Consider the following 19,314-nt stretch of genomic DNA (forward strand, 5'->3'; position numbering starts at 1 on the left):
AGGTTAGCCAAAATTGGGGTGATGTGATCATACTTTTTTGTCCTTGTTAAAAGCCTCGCTGCAGCATTTTGTACCAGCTGAAGACTCTTGAGTCTGGTCATCGGAAGACCGGAAAGTAGTGCATTACAGTAGTCGAGACGGGAGGTAACAAACGCATGAATTATGATTTCCGCATCCGACTGAGAAAGTATAGGACGAATTTTAGCAATGTTACGGAGATGGAAGAAAGCGGTTCTAGTAATTTTCTTCACATGTGTTTGAAAGGACAGATCAGGGTCGAAAATGACACCTAAATTTTTAAGTGAGTCACTCTGTGTGATGTGGCAATTGTCCAAGTTCACTGCGGTTTTAGAGAATAAGTCACGGGACTTAGAAGGACCAATTACTAACATTTCAGTCTTTTCAGGGTTAAGACGCAGGAAATTGAGTGACATCCACTCTTTTATCTCAGTGAGGCAGGCCTCCAAAGTTCCACAGTTTAGTGTGGTAGATTCCTCCATCGGGAGATAGAGTTGAGTGTCATCTGCGTAACAATGGAAACTGATGTTATACTTGCGAATAATATCACCTAGTGGAAGCATATAAATGCTGAAGAGAAGGGGGCCAAGCACTGAACCCTGCGGAACACCACAAGTTACACTAAATGGCTCAGATGTCAATTCGCCATATTTAACGCAGTGTGTCCTATCTGAGAGGTAAGATCTGAACCATAATAGGACGTTTCCTGAGAGACCAATCCATTTTTCCAACCGTTCTAGCAAGATAATATGGTCCACTGTGTCAAATGCAGCACTAATGTCCAGCAGCAGCAAAAGTGATGATGCGCCCGAGTCCATTGCCCGTAGGAGATCATTGGTTACCTTTATCAGAGCTGTCTCAGTAGAGTGGTTAGCCCTGAATCCTGATTGCATCGATTCAAAGAGATTGTTATCGGACATGAAATCATTCAGCTGCTGTGCCACTACTTTTTCAAGTATTTTAGAAAGAAACGGTAGGTTTGACACAGGTCTATAATTACATAAGTTTTCTGGATCTAGGTTGGGTCGTTTCAGTGTGGGTTTAATGACAGCGGACTTAAAAGCAGCTGGAACTACACCAGAGGCGAGTGATATGTTTAAAATATTTAGAACTGAAGGTGCAAGAACGCCAAAGAGACCTTTAATAAGTGAACCTGGAAGTGGGTCGAACTGGCAAGTCGTCGGTTTGGCAGTATTCACCATCTGTTTAAGATTTTCGAGTGACAGTTCACTAAAATGGGACCAAGTCCCTGGACAGCCACCATGTCGTGCATCTAGGGATTTGAGTGCTTTATTATGTGTTGAATTAATATTGTCTTTAGCAATTTCTTCCTGTATGCTCTGGATCTTCTTAGTAAAGAAGACCATTATGTCGTGAGCAGAATGGGTGGAGCTATCTGGGATAGTCTGTTGCCTTGTAAGTGATGCTACAGTGTCAAAAAGGGCCTTGGGATTGTTCTTTTGTGACGCAATCACTTTCGAAAGGTAGGCTGATTTTGCAGAGGCCAGGGCCGCTTTATACTTCAACAAACTATCACACCAGATTTGATGGAAAACTTCAAGCTTGGTAGCGCGCCATTTTCTTTCAGATTTCCTGCATTCTCGTTTAAGGGATCTAGTTTCATCATTAAACCAAGGTGTGCGTCTTTTAGGTCGTAATTTATGCCGGATGGGCGCAACTAAATCCAGGGCATTGGCCAGGGTAGCGTTAAATTCATTTAGGAGTGGTTCGATGGAGCCTATGTATGAAGGAAAGGACGCAACTGCTCCTGGAAGAATATCGGAGAGCTCAGAAACTGTGCCTGTGCTTATATTGCGTCCGGTGAATCCTTCTGTTTTTTTGGTACTACATTTAGCTAGCACCTCAAATGTAACTAAATAATGATCCGAGATAACTGTAGTACACGATAGCACCGCCATGTTTGAGGTTGAAACTCCTCGAGTCAGAACCAAGTCGAGCGTGTTTCCATCTTTATGGGTTGGCAAATCAACCAGTTGATTAAAACCAAAAGCATCAATTATAGACTGAAACGCAACAGTGAGTGAACTGAGTGGAGAGTTCATATGAATGTTAAAGTCCCCCATAATAATAATTTTGTCTGCGTAGGTTACTAGTTCAGACAGAAGTTCGGCGAATTCGTCTAAGAAAGTTGTGTATGGTCCTGGTGCGCGATAGATAGTTATTACGTCAATTGACAATAGGGGGGACCGCATCACAAGAGCCTCAAACGTTTTGTAATTATTAGAGGTACGTGGATTAAATTTAAGCGATTTTTCAGAGATTAGCGCGACACCGCCACCCTTTTTCAACGTGCGTGCTATATGGCTGCTCTCGTAATCTGGGGGAGAAGCATAATTTAGAGCTAAATACTCATCCGGGCGTAACCACGTTTCACAGAGACCAATACAGTTAAGTTTATAATCACGAATAATATTATCTACAAGTAAAGCTTTAGGAGCGAGCGATCTAACATTCAAAAGACCAAATTTTAGCTTTGAATCATTTGACTTAGCTGTAGCCTTTGTAGAGATCGTCACGAGATGCCGGTTGTGTGCGTTGGGCTTCGGTTGTCGGTTTACTCGTAGAATCGACGAAGAAATGATGGTTGGATTAGACAGATCTTCATGTCGTTGCTCCATCAACTTCACACGCTTCCCTGCACGACATCCTCGCTTCTGTTTTCTATCTTTTCGCCGTCTTCGTCTCCGATTTTTCTTCTTTTTCTTCGGTGGAGCGGGAAAGCAGGGCGAACCCGAGTCCCTTTGGAGCTCATTTGGGATGTCGTGGGTGGTATAAAAAGTGCCCGAAAAGTCGAAATTTAGACACCCACCTAGTCGGATGAGCTCCTCCCGACTGTAAATCTTATTGGCCACGCATGTATCCAAAAAGGAAAGCAGGAGGACAGTTGTAAGTAGTAGGATAACCGGGTAACAATCAGCCGCAATACAGTGAAACATGAAACACAGGTTATTGTAAATTCCTAAATTACTGTGGAATAATTTACCAAACTGAATAACCTGTATTACCTCTTCAGCGATGACAACCATGAATGATAGGAAACATGTATAACTGTCAATTCAGGTAATATAATTAAGGATTTGAAAACTAAACATTAAACTGGTTCCTAAATTTATTTTTTAATTTCTTTTTATTTTTTCAATGGAGAGTCTGCCTTGAGTTATTCGATTAAAAATAGTGTGCCTTGTATTGTGATTGGAGAAGTGGACCCAAATGCAGACACACATTCGTCAAGTTGACAGTTTAAATGGGGACAAGGCAAGTAACAAAAGTTTCTCTATAGAGGAAGGCAATTGAAAAACGGGTAACAAAAACATTATTAAAAAATGCAAGGCTGAATGTATACAAAATTAGAGGGAGCGCCATGGGTGTTAGAGAGCACAGCAGACATGCAGAACCTCATACAATCCGATCCTGGGGATCTGTCCGTGCTGTCCTTAAATGCAGCTGTTTTAGTGAATCCTATGTGTGCCCAATCAATAATTAGTACCCTGGCACTCTCTGTGGGTATTGGTGTGCTGGGACCTCACACCTTGGCTCAAACAAGGTTGAGAAACCCTGATGTAGTCACATGTATTCGCACTTTGAGTGCATAGAGAACGACATCATATTTATGGTGCATTTAACAAGTCAATTAAAACAAAGTGAAGTTCTGATTTTTAAAATTTGAGTCAACCGCTAGCCGTTTCTTGCAGGTACCACTGCTCCTATGGAGTGTCCAGCGGGCAGCTGGTCGAATAGCACAGGCCTGCAGACGAAGGAGGACTGTCAAGTTTGCCCTGCGGGATTTTATTGCAACAGAACCGGCCTAACCTTTCCCAATGGACGTTGCTCTGGAGGGTACATTCTTTTTACTCTCTCGTCTATAAGGGCAGTGTTTTTCAACCAACATTAGTGTGTCAAGGTCGAATTATAATGCGTCTTTTGAATATTAAAAACATGAGCTTTTTTAAGAAATTGGAAAGAGCATACTTTTACCAGAACGTGAATGTAATGCAATCAATATTCACGTAAGACATACCCTCACTTCAAAATTAAACAGGCATTGACTAAAATACTAGACTCGAACAAAGATTATTTTGTTGTTGTTTGAATTTGAGGGTGGTATATTAAAAAGAAAGTGGGTAAGCCTTTTTAGGGCGGCGTGAGGAAGTTGTAGTCTAATGCGTAGTGTTGTCAGGTATGCAACATTTTTATAGTGATAATTATAGGAATAAAGTATTCATACAAGATAGTTTGATCAATTATACCCAAGCACTCGCTTATTATCGATTGTATCGATATTTTGATCAATCCAACCACCCTCAATAGACAATGTGCCTTAAAATTTGATGCTGAAAAAGCTTGAAAAACACTGCATTAGGGGATCCCATAATATCTACTCATTTTCCGATTGCTTTGGGTATCATTCTGACAGAATTGAAGTCACCAAAATATGGCAGCTAACGGTGCTGTCAAATGTTTATTTAATCAAGAGTTTAGTCAAACTTCCATTTATTTTCTATGTAGGTATTATTGCCTTGGAGGAGCTGTCACTCCTACCCCAACCGACAGACTCACAGGGGGACCTTGTCCTGAAGGTTCCTACTGTCCCGAAGGAGCGGCTCAGCCACTAACTTGTGAGCCCGGGACATACGTTGCAGTGACACATGTCACTCAATGCCAGCCCTGTCTTCCAGGCTGGTACTGCCTGACTGGTTCTTTGCTTCAGTGCCCTCGAGGTTTGATCCCTTTAATTGTCCTAATAAGAGTTATTGAGACTAGCATGAACAACCCTAAACGTGCTTGTCTGATTTGTTTCACCTTGAAGCTTCCTTGTGACGGATGAGAGTGTTTTACTGCAAATATTGGCAATAATTTCAACTTCAATGACACACTTGGGCTCGAGCTGTATATTTTTGATCAAAGACACTAAAGCCTGTTATTTAAAATCCAGATCCCTATTTTTTGAAGAATAATACATGATCAAACATAAAAATATCTACCTACCTACCTAACTCTCGCTCCCAATCTCGCCCAATATCTCCATATCTATCTCGCTCTCTCTCTCATTTTGTATGGGTTCGATATGTATTTTCATTTGGACATTTATTTTTATTATTCCACAAAAACATTCTTAAAATAATCCACCACACCAGTTAGTTTTGCTCATTTTAAATCTCATTATCATAGTTTTAGATAACAGCAAAATGCGAAAATCTAATAAATTCAATTTTCAGCCAAATACATAATACATTTATAAATGTTTTTTATACAGCGGACATAAACTATTCAGCTAGTTTATTTACATTTTAATGGTGGTACAGAAAATGGAAGGAAACAATAAACATGGGGGTCTCCATTGAAAAACTATTTTGTAAGTATGACATTTCCCATCCAAACAACACCCTCAGCCACACATTCACACCATCCAGGGGAAAAAAAAAAAAAAGGGGATGGTTAAAATTTAAAAAAATATAATAATAATAACCATAACAATATGGATAGTGTATGTTTACATATACAAACACACACCATACATACATACATACATACATGCATAAATAAGCTATATATATATATATATATATATATATATATATATATATAAACATATATAATTTTTTTTTTTCCCAGGCTTCTACTGCCCTCAAGGAACCGGGCACAACTTAAGAAGCTGTCCGGAGGGAACGTATGGTCCTGAGCCAGGATACCATTCCTTCTCTCAATGCAGGCAGTGTGACGGTGGCCATTACTGCTCGTCCACAAATGGCACAACCGTCAGTGGAGCGTGTCAGCCGGGATATTACTGCGTACGTGGAAACTCCGGCCCTCGGCCCGCTTCACGTTCTGCAGGTAAACAAGCATGGCGGAGATGCCGCTCGTTCATATCTTCTGACACTTATATGACAAGGAATTTACAGACTGTTTCGAGATGCCTGTCAAATATAACCTTTCTCTCTACTGTGCGCCTCGCCAGGGGAGGGGGGACCCTGTCCTGTCGGCCATTTTTGTCCCCTGGCCACTGTCCATCCTCTGCCGTGTCCACGTGGTACTTTCTCCAACCTCACCAAATTAACCTCGCAGGTAAATGGTTACAAAGCATGTACTACACAAATAAGAAAACATAGGGCCAATTTATGACATCCAAGATTGAACACCGTTATTCAGGGATTCTTTGCATTTGAAATTGTACTAAGATTCAAATTGCATATATTATTTTGGTTTTCAGTAAAGTCTTTTTAAAATGTTTCAACATTCGATCAGTCCGGTCCTCAGCTTGTAGCTATTTCGTTTTTATTCCTGAAAGCAGTGTTTTTCAAGTTTTTGTTTTTCATTTTTATTAAATCACCATATGAGTACAATAAATATACAATGATACGAAAAGTATATAAAAGATGAAATAATGTAGACAATTTATTCTATTTCATCGTAATTCCATACATCCATTATCTGCACTGCTTACCCTCCGGAGGGTTGCCGGGGTGCTGGCGTCCATCCCAGCCATCTTCAGGCAGTGGGCAGGGGACACCTTGAACTGGTTGCCAGCCAGTCGCAGGGCCCACGTAGACACACTATTCATATGCTCATTCACTCCTAGGGAAATTCCGACCTCCAATTAACCTGACATGCATGATTTTGTAATATGGGAGGAAACCGGAGAGCAAGGAGTAAACCAACGCAAGCACGGGGAGAACATGCAAACTCCGCACAGGAATGCTGGTAGCCGGATTTGATCCCATGACTTCAAAACTGTGTCGCAGATGCGCTAACCACTCAGTCGCCTTGCCATCCTCATTATAGTTTTTGTGGTCAATTTTTTTAACTATTTAGAACTACAGGCGACCCTGTACATATGAGATGAATTTGTTGGCAGAATAATTTTGTATCTTGAATATCATGAACAAATTTTCTGCATAAGAAATAACTGAAAAGCAAATGGTCAATTCCTGGCATCCCAAAATTTAAGGTAATCCTAAATTCATATGAAGAAAATCTTCCTAATCCCTATACTTTTGCCCTCCTGGTGTGTACATAAAAAACACATAGTCAATGTTACTGCTGCTTTGAGATGGGGAAAATAAAGGACTTTTTTCCAATCATTTTTATTTCCCATCCAGTGCCTTTGATGGCTATGTACGCCTAAAATGTATTTTAACTAAGCTTCCTCGCTGAGAATAAGGTAACGGCTTCAAAAAATGTATTAACACATTTCCTGTTCACATGATAAACCATGGGTCTCCAATGCGGTGCCCACTAGCACAATGTAGTTCCCAAAGAGTGACTCAGAAAATAACTCAGCAGCGATGGATTATTCAGTTTTTCTAGGAAATTAAATTCATAACTGGCATGATGTTGAGCGGTTCATACACTATTTAACCCTTGTTTTGATAATTACAACCTGGTAATAACATAAAAAAGATGAAATCGAGCTTGTATCTAGAATTTCTCGTTTTTCGAAGAATTTTTCTCATAAAAAATAACTGAAAACCAATCCCTCCATTCCTGGCCCACCAGAAGTTACCAAGTTAAACCTATAAATACTTATAGAACACATATTCCATATTCAGGGCAGCACGGCGGCGCAGTGGTTAGCGTGTGTGCGGCACAGTTTTGAGGTCGTGGGAACCTCCTGCGTGGGTTCAAATCCAGCTCCCGGCCTTACTGTGCGGAGTTTGTATGTTCTCCCCGTGCTTGCGTGGGTTTCCTCCGGGCACTCCGGTTTCCTCCCACATTCCAAAAACATGCATCTCAGGTGAATTGGCCGGTCCAAATTGTCCTTAGGTGTGACTGAGCGAGTGAGTTGTCTGTCCCCTGCCCACTGCCCGATGATTGCTCGGATGGGCTCCAGCACCCCCGCGACCCTACTGAAGATAAGCGGTGCAGCTGATGAGATGAGATTATTATATATATATATTAACTCCATAAATTGTGAGCTTATGATGAGCACTTAACAAGGAGGAAGTTGGCGGTTGCTAACTGAGGTGTGTGTGGGTTTGTGGTGGAGTGAGGAAGCACGAGAGAAAACAATAAAAAATAAAAATAAAAATAAAAAAAACGACGCTAGCAATGTTCCCTCTAATTTTCCACGGGTCTGAGCATTTCCACAAAGTCAGTGAGCAATGCTTGAAACAACAGCGAGCAACAGCAATCCCAAGTGTGGCAACTAAATCATTATCAAACATGTACAAAAATTGACATTAAGTAACAGTTTCCGGCAATGCAAAATTATTTTTCACTTTTGAATGAATTGACTAAGGGCCCGGTCACACAGCTGTTTGCGTCTGTATCGCGGCTGAATCACGACCAGAAATGTCTGCCCGTGAAGCAGACGCTGTTGCCCGCGTTGAGATCGCGATACAGACGAGATACAGCCGTGCTTTACACGCGGCAAGAAATTCACACGCGGTCGGCCGCGTGAAAAAGTTTTGCGCTGCTCAAAACTTTAGACCACGGGTAACCGCGGCCGGCACACGTGGTACACACGCGGATATGACGCGGTACAGACGCGGAACGACGTGCTACGGCCGCGGCCAGGGCGCGGTTACACGCGGGTAGGACGCGGAATTTTAGCGGGTAATCGCGGGTGGAGCACGGTCATAGCACGTATGTTCTGCGTCTGTATCGCGGCTGAATCACGTGAATTAGCGTGTGTAACGCGTGTGACAGTCAAACGCCTTTCTCCGCGTATATTCAGCGCGATTTGCCAAGCACACGTCAGTTGTGCTCGAGACGTCAAGGGGTGAACATGGATCCCCGTCACCGTAGTGACCTCGTCTTAATCCATTTTTATTTCTTGACATTTCTTTTGATTTCATAACAAGATAATAAAATAAAAATGAAAAACTATTACAATAATAACATATTGGCTTCTTCTTCGGTGCCATAGCTTGAAATCTTGATCCTCACGGGACTGTGTCTTGAGCGGTTATGATTTCTACAGCCCGGCTCGGCAGCTTTTATACCCGTGGTCCACACGCGGAAAGGACGTGGAACTGACGCGATGAGGAAGCAGAACAGCCGCTGGCGTCTGTTTCGCGGGCATACCACGGATGAACAGCGGGTTGGCCAATTTTGCGCATTTTCTACTGCGGGCAACAGCGTCTGCTTCACGGGCAGAAATTTCTGGCCGTGATTCAGCCGCGATACAGACGCAAACGGCTGTGTGACCGGGCCCTAATGTACGATTGCAAAGGTTGCAGGGCCTACAAACGTCATTTGTTTTTACAATTCTTTCACAAGATGTCCATTTCTTTTATTTCTGGTATCTTTTGTCGCATAATACTATAATTTTTGGGGGCTTATTTAGTCGGTTGCACGATACAGAACTGTATTTAATTACATTTTTTAGTGGAAGTACAATGTTGGCAACAAGATTAACTTGATATAATTGGAAATTATTTGAATGCAACACAAACTTTGTCCTCTTTTTCCCTGTTATTTTCTCCTTTTTTTAAATTCCTTTTTAAACAAATCTGATTGTGTTTATTTTTTTCTAGCTCTTACTTTTTTTCTTGCTTTTTTGTTCTCTATTACCCTTTTCCCCTTTATTTGCTTCTTTCTTTTCTTTTGGCTTTTTTTCAGAATTTTTCCTGCTCTTTTTTTCTCTTTTTCTCTCCTTTTGTTTCGTTTTTTTCTCAGCTTTTCATTACTTTTTCATTTTGGTATTTTTTTCTTTTTTATTCTATCCACCCCCTTCCTTTAAGTCATTTTGTGCACAATTTTACATAATATTTGGTCGTGTAGGGATTCAAAAAGCAAAAACAACCTGAAGAGCCGTTTGGGACATGAAAGAGACGGTTCTTTTTCATAAGCCGAGCCAAAGAAGCCGGTTCTCGAAAAACTCTACTGACTTTACTCGCTTCGTTCCACTTCGACATTGATTTCAAAATACCACATTTACAAGACAGCGTCAGGGGAACCTGTGTATTTTTACCCTCATACACTGTAACTTTGACTTAATTCACTTTTTAATTAGCAATTTCGAGCTCTCATTTTTGTGAGCTGACTAGATTTTCTTGTGCACGGAAAAGCTCTGGGTAGTGCGCAATTGCGCACACACACAGCTTAGAGGGAACATTGGACACAAGTGAGCTGGATTGAATCTCTATGGCGAGTAATGCACATGCTAACTCAGACGAACCGATGCTGGCAGGGGGCAGGCTCGAGCGCTCGACCCTTTAGTGGTAATACTAAGAAGTTCTCAAAACTTGGATTTTTTTCGTATTTCGGGCAAGATTTTTGCTCGAAAGACATTTCGTGTCAGAAATTTAACATGAACAGGGTACTCGTATGTAGAAAGGCCATTGTATCCAATTATTACTGAAAACATTGTGTCCCCTGTATTATATTACACGCTTACCCATCACGATTATCGTCAATCCATATTTTCTATCCTCCAGCTGTGCCCCGATACGCCTGTACATTACTTACAGTAATTAACGGTTTTCATTGTGACAGAAAATCAATATCTCATCCTCCATGCATGTAAGAACAAGGAAGAGTGTGTTTCATTAAGTCTTTGCTCTTCATCCCTCGTTTTATTTGCTCGTCTCCTCCCAGGAGGATTGCGAGCCCTGTCTCCGTGGTTACTATTGCGATGCTGAGGGTCTCTCGTCGCCTTCTGGAAAATGCTTGGAAGGATTTGTCTGCAAGGGGGGCGCGGTTAGGCCTGATCCGACCTCAACAGAAGATGGTGGAGGACTGTGCCCGAAAGGTGTGTCATTGAGGTGTTTTTTTTTAATTTTTAATTGTTATTTTTTACATTTTTTGCTATTGCAATCACAGCCTTGATTTTTCTGAGGGATCTAATATTTCTCAACCTGTTTTACTCAAGATACAGTGTGTAATATTAGACAACTAATTAACTGTCGCTATATGAGAATCAATGAGTGTTAAAAGCACAAGGAAGTATACAAACGAGGATAAACAAAGTGACCAAAATACACTATTTTTTTGTTTGTTGGGAAGCTGTTGAAGCAAGATGGCCAACAATTATGTTGGCTTCCTTTAGGTGAAGCTAAAGTTGTGTAAAACTAATGCTAATTTCTTGACCTACAAGTATTTAAAAAAAATGAATGCTCATATAAAAGTTCATGGGTTTTGCTTAAAATTCCAATCAACACAATTTTTGGGGGGGAAAAATAACATTTTTTTACCACTTGGAGGCACTAAATAATGCGAACTGTCCCTTTAAAATACTATTTTCCATCCAACTACCCTACTAACACATACTTCAATAAGGAAGTCTGTGCACAATAAAATATAATTGAAATGAAATAATATTGCCCTATTTCATTTACAATTGTTGTTACTTTTCCAGTTATTTATTATCTCTTTATTCTGCCATATTTTAGACACTATTTCAAATATATGACATTGCTAATGTTAGGGTATCTGTATCTCTCTGTCTCACTCTCCCTCTCTGTCTGTCCCTCTCTCTGACTCAAAGAGAAGAAGAAAAATGATACTTAAAACCTATATATGTAACTGCGGTGAACCCGTCCCACCAAGGATCCACATTAACGCTAGACTGGATAATGAGGCTTTTATTACAGTTGCTGCAATGAGAGACACAATATATCCACAACATGTGGTTAGAACCTCCGCTGGCAGCGCGCTGTAGACTGCTCTAAACATATCAAATAGTTTTCTTTTCAGTTTACATAAAATACATTTTAGAATATAACGAAATCTTGACCCCATACCAGCAGGTAGCACTGTTGGACTCGTCATTGCAGGACTCTTAACACAACTATACAAACATATTTTAGTAGGAATTTCAATAAAACAAAAGTAATTTTTACACCCGTCACATACTGTCTCAGAAAATTAGAATATTGTGATAAAGTTCTTTAATTTCTGTAATGCAATTAAAAAAACAAAAATGTCATACATTCTGGATTCATTACACATCAACTGAACTATTTCAAGCCTTTTATTATTTTAATATTGCTGAATTTGGCTTACAGCTTAAGAAAACTCAAAAATCCTATCTCAAATTATTAGAATACTTCCTCGGGCCAAGTAAAAAAATAATTTTATAACAGCAAAACTAAATCAAACATTTGAAAATGTCCATTGATGCACTCAGTACTTGGTTGGGAATCCTTTTGCACGGATTACTGCATCAATCCGGCGTGGCATGGAGGCAATTAGCCTGTGGCATTGCTGAGGTGTTATTGATGCCCAGGATGCTTCGATAGCGGCCTTCAGCTCATTTGCATTTGTAGGTCTGGTGTCTTTCATCTTCTTCTTAACTATACCCCACAAATTCTCAATGGGGTTCAGGTCAGGGGAAACAGCAGGCCAATCAAGGACAGTGATGCCATGGTCAGTGCACCAGTTACTGGTGGTTTTGGCACTGTGGGCAGGTGCCAGATCATGCTGGAAAATGAAATCCTCATCTCCATAGAGCTTTTCAGCAGATGGAAGCATGTAGTGCTCTAAAATCTCTTGGTACACAGTTGCATTTACTCTGGACTTGATGAAACACAGTGGACCAACACCAGCAGCTGACATGACTCCCCAAACCATTGCTGACTGTGGGAACTTCACACTGGATTTCAAGCAACTTGGATTTTGCTCCTCTCCAGCCTTTCTCCAGACTCTGGCGCCTTGACTTCCAAATGAAATGCAAAACTTGCTTTCGTCTGAAAAGAGGACTTTGGACCACTCTGCAACTGTCCAGTGCTTCTTCTCCATAGCCAAAGTCAGACGCTTCTTCCGTTGTCTTGAGTTCAGAAGGGGCTTGACCATGGGAATACGGCTATTGTAGCCCATTTCCCGGACACGTCTGTGAACTGTGGCTTTTGATACCTGGACTCCAGCTTCAGCCCACTGTCTTTGAAGCTCCCCCAAATTCTGGAAGCGGCTCTTCTTCACAATTTTGTTAAGGCTGCGGTCATCTCTCTTGGTTGTGCAGCGTTTCCGGCCACATTTTTCCCTTCCAACAGACTTTTTGTGGATATGCTTTGAAACTGCACTCTGTGAACAGCCTGCTCTTTGAGAAATTTCTTTTTGTGTCTTACCCTCCTGATGGAGGGTATCAATGATGGTCCTCTGGACAGCAGTCAGATCAGCAGTCTTCCCCATACTTGTGATTTAGTTTACTGAACCAAGCTGAGTGTTTTTAAGGCTCAGGAAACCCTCGCAAGGTGTTTCGAGTTAATTAGATGATTCAGGTGATTAGTTGAATAGCCTACTTGTATACTTTTTCATGATATTCTAATATTTTGAGATAGGATTTTTGAGTTTTCTTGAGCTGTAAGCCAAATTCAGCAATATTAAAATAATAAAAGGCTTGAAATAGTTCGAAGCCCATCCCAGCCACCTCCGGGCAGTGGGCAGGGGACACCCTGAACTGTTTGCCAGCCAGTCGCAGGGCATATATATATATATATATATATATATATATATATATATATATATATATATATATATATATATATATATATATATATATATATATATATATATATATATATATATATATATATATATATATATATATATATATATATATATATATTTATACATGAGGTTTTCTCCAGCCCCTGAGATTATATTGTTTCATTATTGTATCCTACACCAGAACTTTTATGACTGTACTTTAAATTACTTCTCGTTAAAGAAATTGTAGTTTTGGTGGAAAGGGTTTCCTCATGGTTTTATTGTATTTCAATCAAATTACCTGAAAAAACTGTAACAATACAGTAAATTATTGCAAATCGCTATTATTATTTTTTATTGATACTGGCTTCCTTTATTCCATGTTAATGTTACGAGGATTTTGTTACTGTTGAAAATGAAAGATTACTGACAAAGCCATTGGATAATAGCTCATCTGGTCATTTTGTAAATAATTTCTTAGGATTTCAGTAGGTTCAATCATCTTCATTTGAAATATTCTCAACATTCCAACAATTCAGTCCTCGGCTTTTTGCCAAATCCTGAATTTGGCCTTCTGTCCATTTGACTTTCACATCCTTGACATAGTAACAACATATTGATAATATCATGTTTTTATTTTGGAAATACATATTAAAATTGGTAGCCCTTTGTGTTAACCAATGACAGAAAATATATATTGGCTTCAAAATGGTTATTGACCCCTGGTCTAGATGAAGACATAGCAGCAGAGTACACTCCAAACTAAAGGCTTTAGAAAACCTCTTAAGATACCCTGTGACCTCATTGTATTCATGAAAAATGTTCAAAGAAACTTCTAGCCTCACTGGAAAATATGGTGGTTGAACCTTTACTCCTCAAGGACTCGAGAATCCCTATCCCCAGAACGTTAGAGGTGTATACGGGGAAACATAATGTGGCATCATGTCTGCGGTAAACATAATTAAAATGTTAAAAATCGGTATCAGGGAAGCCACTTAGCAGTAATGTTGTCCTGCCGATAAAAACACCACAACAAACCTTTCTTTTTATGTCACGAAAGCAAACCCAAATGCAACTAGCAGGGAAAATAAATTCATTTAAAACGAGCGTCTCAGCTTGTAAACAAAGCTCTTCTTCAGGTTAATAGGCCTAAATGTTGAACAGCTGCTGTGTTGACAATGGAAATCGAAGAGCATCCGCTCGTGTGCTTAAAGGTATTCCCAAACGAAATGTGTTTTCAATTAGGCACAAAACGTCTAATGTTCCTCTTTTGGTTGTCCGGCCTTATGCACATGGCTCTAGCCACTTTTTGTTGTCGCTTTCCGGTTTACCTGGCTGCTTACCACGTGTTTCTTAATCGTCTAGCCTGGTGTTAACGCCCGTTTTGCCTTTCTATGGTTTCTTTATTCCGTGCTATCTTTGGTTTTTATCCGTCTGAGCTTTTTTCGTCGGTTCTTGGTTAGCCTGGCTTCTAGCCGCATGACTTTTCATCAACTAGCCTGGTGTTAGTGCCGGTTTTGCTGTGTTCCTTGGTTTATTCCCGCCTGGCTTTCCGTTTATTGCTAAAGCCGTTTCCGCTTTTCGTTGTTGGTTCCTGGCTTGCATGGCTGCTCACAGCATGCTTTTCGATCGGCTAGCCTAGCCCAGCCAGCTTCACATTTGTTGTCGGTTCCTGGTTAGCCTCACTGCAGCCTCGTGTTTTTCGTCCGAGGCTATGGCCGCCTTCCATGCATTGGTTCACGTTAGCCCCCCTTGGCGGCTCTCCATAGGGATATTTTTGCCAGTTAGCCACTTTTTGGCTGATCGCCAAACACTATTGCATTCACCTGCAACACAACGCTAAGGAATTCTCCATGAAAACGACTAAAACCAGGGTAAAACGCTCATAATCACTTCAACTATACGACTGGCTTGCAAGACTGCTGGGGCTCCTCTTATGACGACTAAGCTCAGGATGTCAAAGACAATACATGCTGTCTTTAAAATGCATTTCCTCTGAAAATAATTGGAGTGTACAGATGAAATGTATACAAAATTAAGCATTTCCTCACATTATGCATGTTTAAGAATTTGGGAATACCTTTAAAACCAGCAGCTCAGCTTGTAAACAAAGCTCTTCTTCTAGTCAATAGGCCTAAACATTGAACAGCTGCTGTGTTGACAATAGAAATCGAAGCGAATCCTCTTCTATGCTTAAGTGTGCGTCCCTTTCATGACTCTTGTGGACTCGCAACTAGGTTATTACTGTTCTGAGGGCTCCGGTGCTCCACGGCTTTGCCCCAGGGGAACCATCAGCACGGAGGACGGCGGGGCCAGCTGCAGTACCTGCCCCCAGGGGTAAACCTGCTCATGCAAGACACACATAGCCACAATAAACACACACTTCCGTATTTGTGTGCTGGATCTTAGGATTGTGGGTAATGATGGGACAAAACCTTGCTGCACATGATTTATTCATTCCATTTTTTGCGGGGACAGGTTCTATTGTCCAGGAAAGGGCAATGCTTCGTTGTATGAGTGTCCTTTTGGGCATTACTGTCCAGTTGGGACATGGTCCAAATTCCTTTACCCGTGTCCAGCCGGGTCCATCAATCCTTTTGCTCGGATGACAAAGGAACAGGACTGCCTACCTTGCCCGCCAGGTCAACAATCATTCTTTTCTCAGTACTATTTTTCTTTCATTATAATTTCTAGATACAAACATTTAAAAATAAAATTCTCTCCCCATTAGCAGAAAACTTTACACATTTTAAGGATATTTTTCCAATGGTGGGTTATTTATTCTGGTTTGTTGAATAGTATATAAAAAAATCATCCTTAAAATGAGAAAAAATGTTCATATCTAGCAGATGGTATATCATTCTGCTCATTTTAAGAAATATTTTCTCCTTAGTTACAAAAAACAAACTGTAACTTAGCAAAATGATCCACCATCTGTGATATAGCTAGAAGGTACTAGATAGCCAGAAATAGGCACTCAAGAAAAGTAAATATTTACTTTGGCTCTAACAGTACTACGTAGTCAGATAGCTGGATCAAGGGTCACTTACTTTCCCACAGACCAACTTTTACTTAATTTAGTCTTACAAGATAATGTAGATAATAGATACTTAAGCTAAACTGCAAAAACGTACATTCAGACTCATTTTAGGCATATTTTTCTCGTTATATTATATACTATATTGTTGCTCAATTAAAATAGGATAAAAACATCCTAAAAAAAAGAAAAATGACTTTTGGATGGAACAGATATATGACATATTTCTACCAACATGAGCAATAATCAAAAACTTTCATGGATCAAATGAATCTACCCAATGCTAGCTAGATAAGATCAATTTTCTGATAACAATTATTTTATTCACAATCTGTTGTACAGCCCTGTAGACCATAAATACCTTAGCTGGCTAGCTAGTATCTATTTAGATATGAAATTAGATATATTGATATATTTTTGCATATGTTATCAAGCAAGTAGTACACTAGCTACTAAACAGTACTAGCGAGCCAGTTAGGTCAGTATTAACTCACTTTACCACATAAAAACATCTGTGCAACCGTGTAGATAATTTATACTTTGTTACCTAGCTAGTATCGGGCTAGATTCCAGTTAAGGTGAAATTAGCAAGCCGGTAGCTAAATAGGATCTAAGTTGCTGGTTACATAAGTGCTAGCCGGCCAATTTACGTGAGAAAAAAGTAATCCCCTATATGGGCCTCAAAATATCTGACTTGCAACATTTTTATAGAACTGGACTATTCCATTCAGTAACTCTTTCTAATGAATATTTTTAATATATATTCATGTATAAAACTGTTACCCAGCACTCTACACTATGTTAACAATTTAGGTACACACAAATCATCTTATAACTTACTCATTCAAATTCCGAATTGCTGTAAGAACATCATTGAATAATTGGCCCTATAATGTGTTTCTTTGCACTCTTGCTTTTCTATTCGTTATAGTTTCCCAACTCAGTTATCATCTTAATTTTGAAATGGCCAGTGCTGCCCTTGCACAATATGACCTTAATTGTCAGTCTTTCCATTCACTCTGCATTTCCTGTTTATTTAACATGTTTCCTACCTTTTTAGGTTTCTTCTGTGCATCTCAAGGGATGACTGTTGCATCAGGCCAGTGTTATGCAGGCTATTACTGCACTGCTAGGGCTCGATCACCCACACCTTCTGACGGCGGTTTGACAGGTGACCACTGTCCTAGGGGCCACTATTGTCCACAAGGGTCTGCCGCTCCATTGCCTTGTCCCAGAGGATATTACAGCAACCAAACCAGGAATAGTGATATATCTGACTGCCTTACGTGTCCTTCAGGTTGGTGATAGGTCGTTTATGATCGAAACGGCTCTATGAGCCAGCTCTTTGAAATGAGCGAAAAGAGCCAGCTCATCATAATTAAGAAGCCGGCTCCCTTCAAAAAGTTTTACTGTTCTCTCTTCCTCGTTCTTTATTACCACGCCTGCCCCTAAATTTCTCCCTTTCTTTTTCTCTCTTTCTCTCTTCCTCTTTCTCTGTTTGCCCTTTCCCGTACTTTCTCTCTCATTCTCTCTTGCTCTATTTCTTTCTCTCTCTTTCTTTCTCTCTACCTCCTTTCAAACCCCTATCTCTCTTGCTCTTTTTCTCTGTCCTATTCTCTCTCTCTTGCTCTCTCTCCCTCTTCCTTCTTTTCTCCTCCCCCCTCTCTCTTTCTCTCTATTTCAGTCTGTCTCTGTCTCTGTTTTTTCCTTTCTCTTTTATCTCTCTCCCGCACATTCTCTTCCTCCTTCTCTTTCACTCTGACTCTATATATTTATCTCTTTGATAGATAGATAGATAGATAGATAGATAGATACTTTATTCATCCCCGAAGGGAAATTCACATTTCCAGCAGCATCCCTGAGCTGAGAACAGTACAATAATAAAGCCAAAAGAATACAATATACAAATACCCAGTGTGACGTGCAAATGACCACTGTAGCGTGTTATATAGAGTAACTAAATAGTGCTACACAGACTACATATTGCAGTAAGATTCGGTAATATCCAATGTAGGTGGTGTGGTTTAATGTGGGCCTTTACTCTGCCGGGTGGAGTTAAAGAGCCTCATGGCATGAGGAAGAAAAGATCTCTTCAGTCTGTCCGTAGTACAAGACAGTGACAGCAGTCTGTCGCTGAAACTGCTCTTCTGTCTGGAGATAATGCTGTGTAGTGGATGCGATGTATTGTCCATGATTGACCTCAGCTTTTTCAGTGCTCGTCTCTCAGCTACTGTTGTTAGGCTGTCCAGCTCTTTGCCCACAACAGAGCTCGCTTTCCTAGCCAGTTTATTGAGACGAGAGGCATCCTTCTTCTTGACGCTGCCTCCCCAACACGCTGCCGCATAGAAGAGGGCGCTTGCCACTACTGTCTCATAGAATATTTTCTGGAGCTTTTTGCAGATGTTGAAGGAGGCCAGCGTTCTGAGGAAGTAAAGTCGGCTTTGCCCTTTCCTACATAGAGCTTCTCTGTGTTGGCAGTCCAGTCCAGTTTGTTGTCCAGCTGCACACCCAGGTATTTGTAGGTCTGGACAAATTCTACACATTCTCCCTTGTTGGTTACAGGAACCGGGTGAGTTCTGGTTCTCGTGAAGTCCACCACCATCTCTCTGGTCTTGGTGGTGTTTAGGTGCAGGTGGTTTGCGTCGCTCCATCGGACAAAGTCCTGAATCAATTTCCTGTACTCCTCCTCCTGCCCGTTTCTGATACATCCCACGCTCGCAGTGTCGTCGGCAAACTTTTGCACATGGCAGGACTCAGAGTTGTACTTAAAGTCCGATGTATATTTGTCTCGCTTACTGTCTCTTTCTCTTGCCCACTGTCTCTTTCTCTCTCTTTTTCTCCCTATCCCTGTTGCTCTCTTTTTCTCTCCT

The 19,314-nt window shown here is 40.6% G+C and overlaps 1 protein-coding gene across 1 annotated transcript in view; it reads left to right on the forward strand.

Annotated features, from left to right (window-relative positions):
- The window catches only part of LOC148357910 (uncharacterized), a 149,155-nt gene that overhangs the window by 38,945 nt on the left and 90,896 nt on the right, over positions 1 to 19,314 (forward strand). The window contains 8 exon segments of the mRNA XM_088345819.1: positions 3,732 to 3,876; positions 4,546 to 4,757; positions 5,653 to 5,871; positions 5,996 to 6,102; positions 10,579 to 10,732; positions 15,645 to 15,744; positions 15,886 to 16,049; positions 17,505 to 17,741. Coding sequence (XP_088201945.1) covers positions 3,732 to 3,876; positions 4,546 to 4,757; positions 5,653 to 5,871; positions 5,996 to 6,102; positions 10,579 to 10,732; positions 15,645 to 15,744; positions 15,886 to 16,049; positions 17,505 to 17,741 — 1,338 coding nt within the window.

The sequence above is a fragment of the Urocampus carinirostris genome, chromosome 10 (genome assembly GCF_059441175.1).
Source record: "Urocampus carinirostris isolate Australia breed hairy pipefish chromosome 10, RoL_Ucar_1.0, whole genome shotgun sequence".
Classification (NCBI taxonomy): domain Eukaryota; kingdom Metazoa; phylum Chordata; class Actinopteri; order Syngnathiformes; family Syngnathidae; genus Urocampus; species Urocampus carinirostris.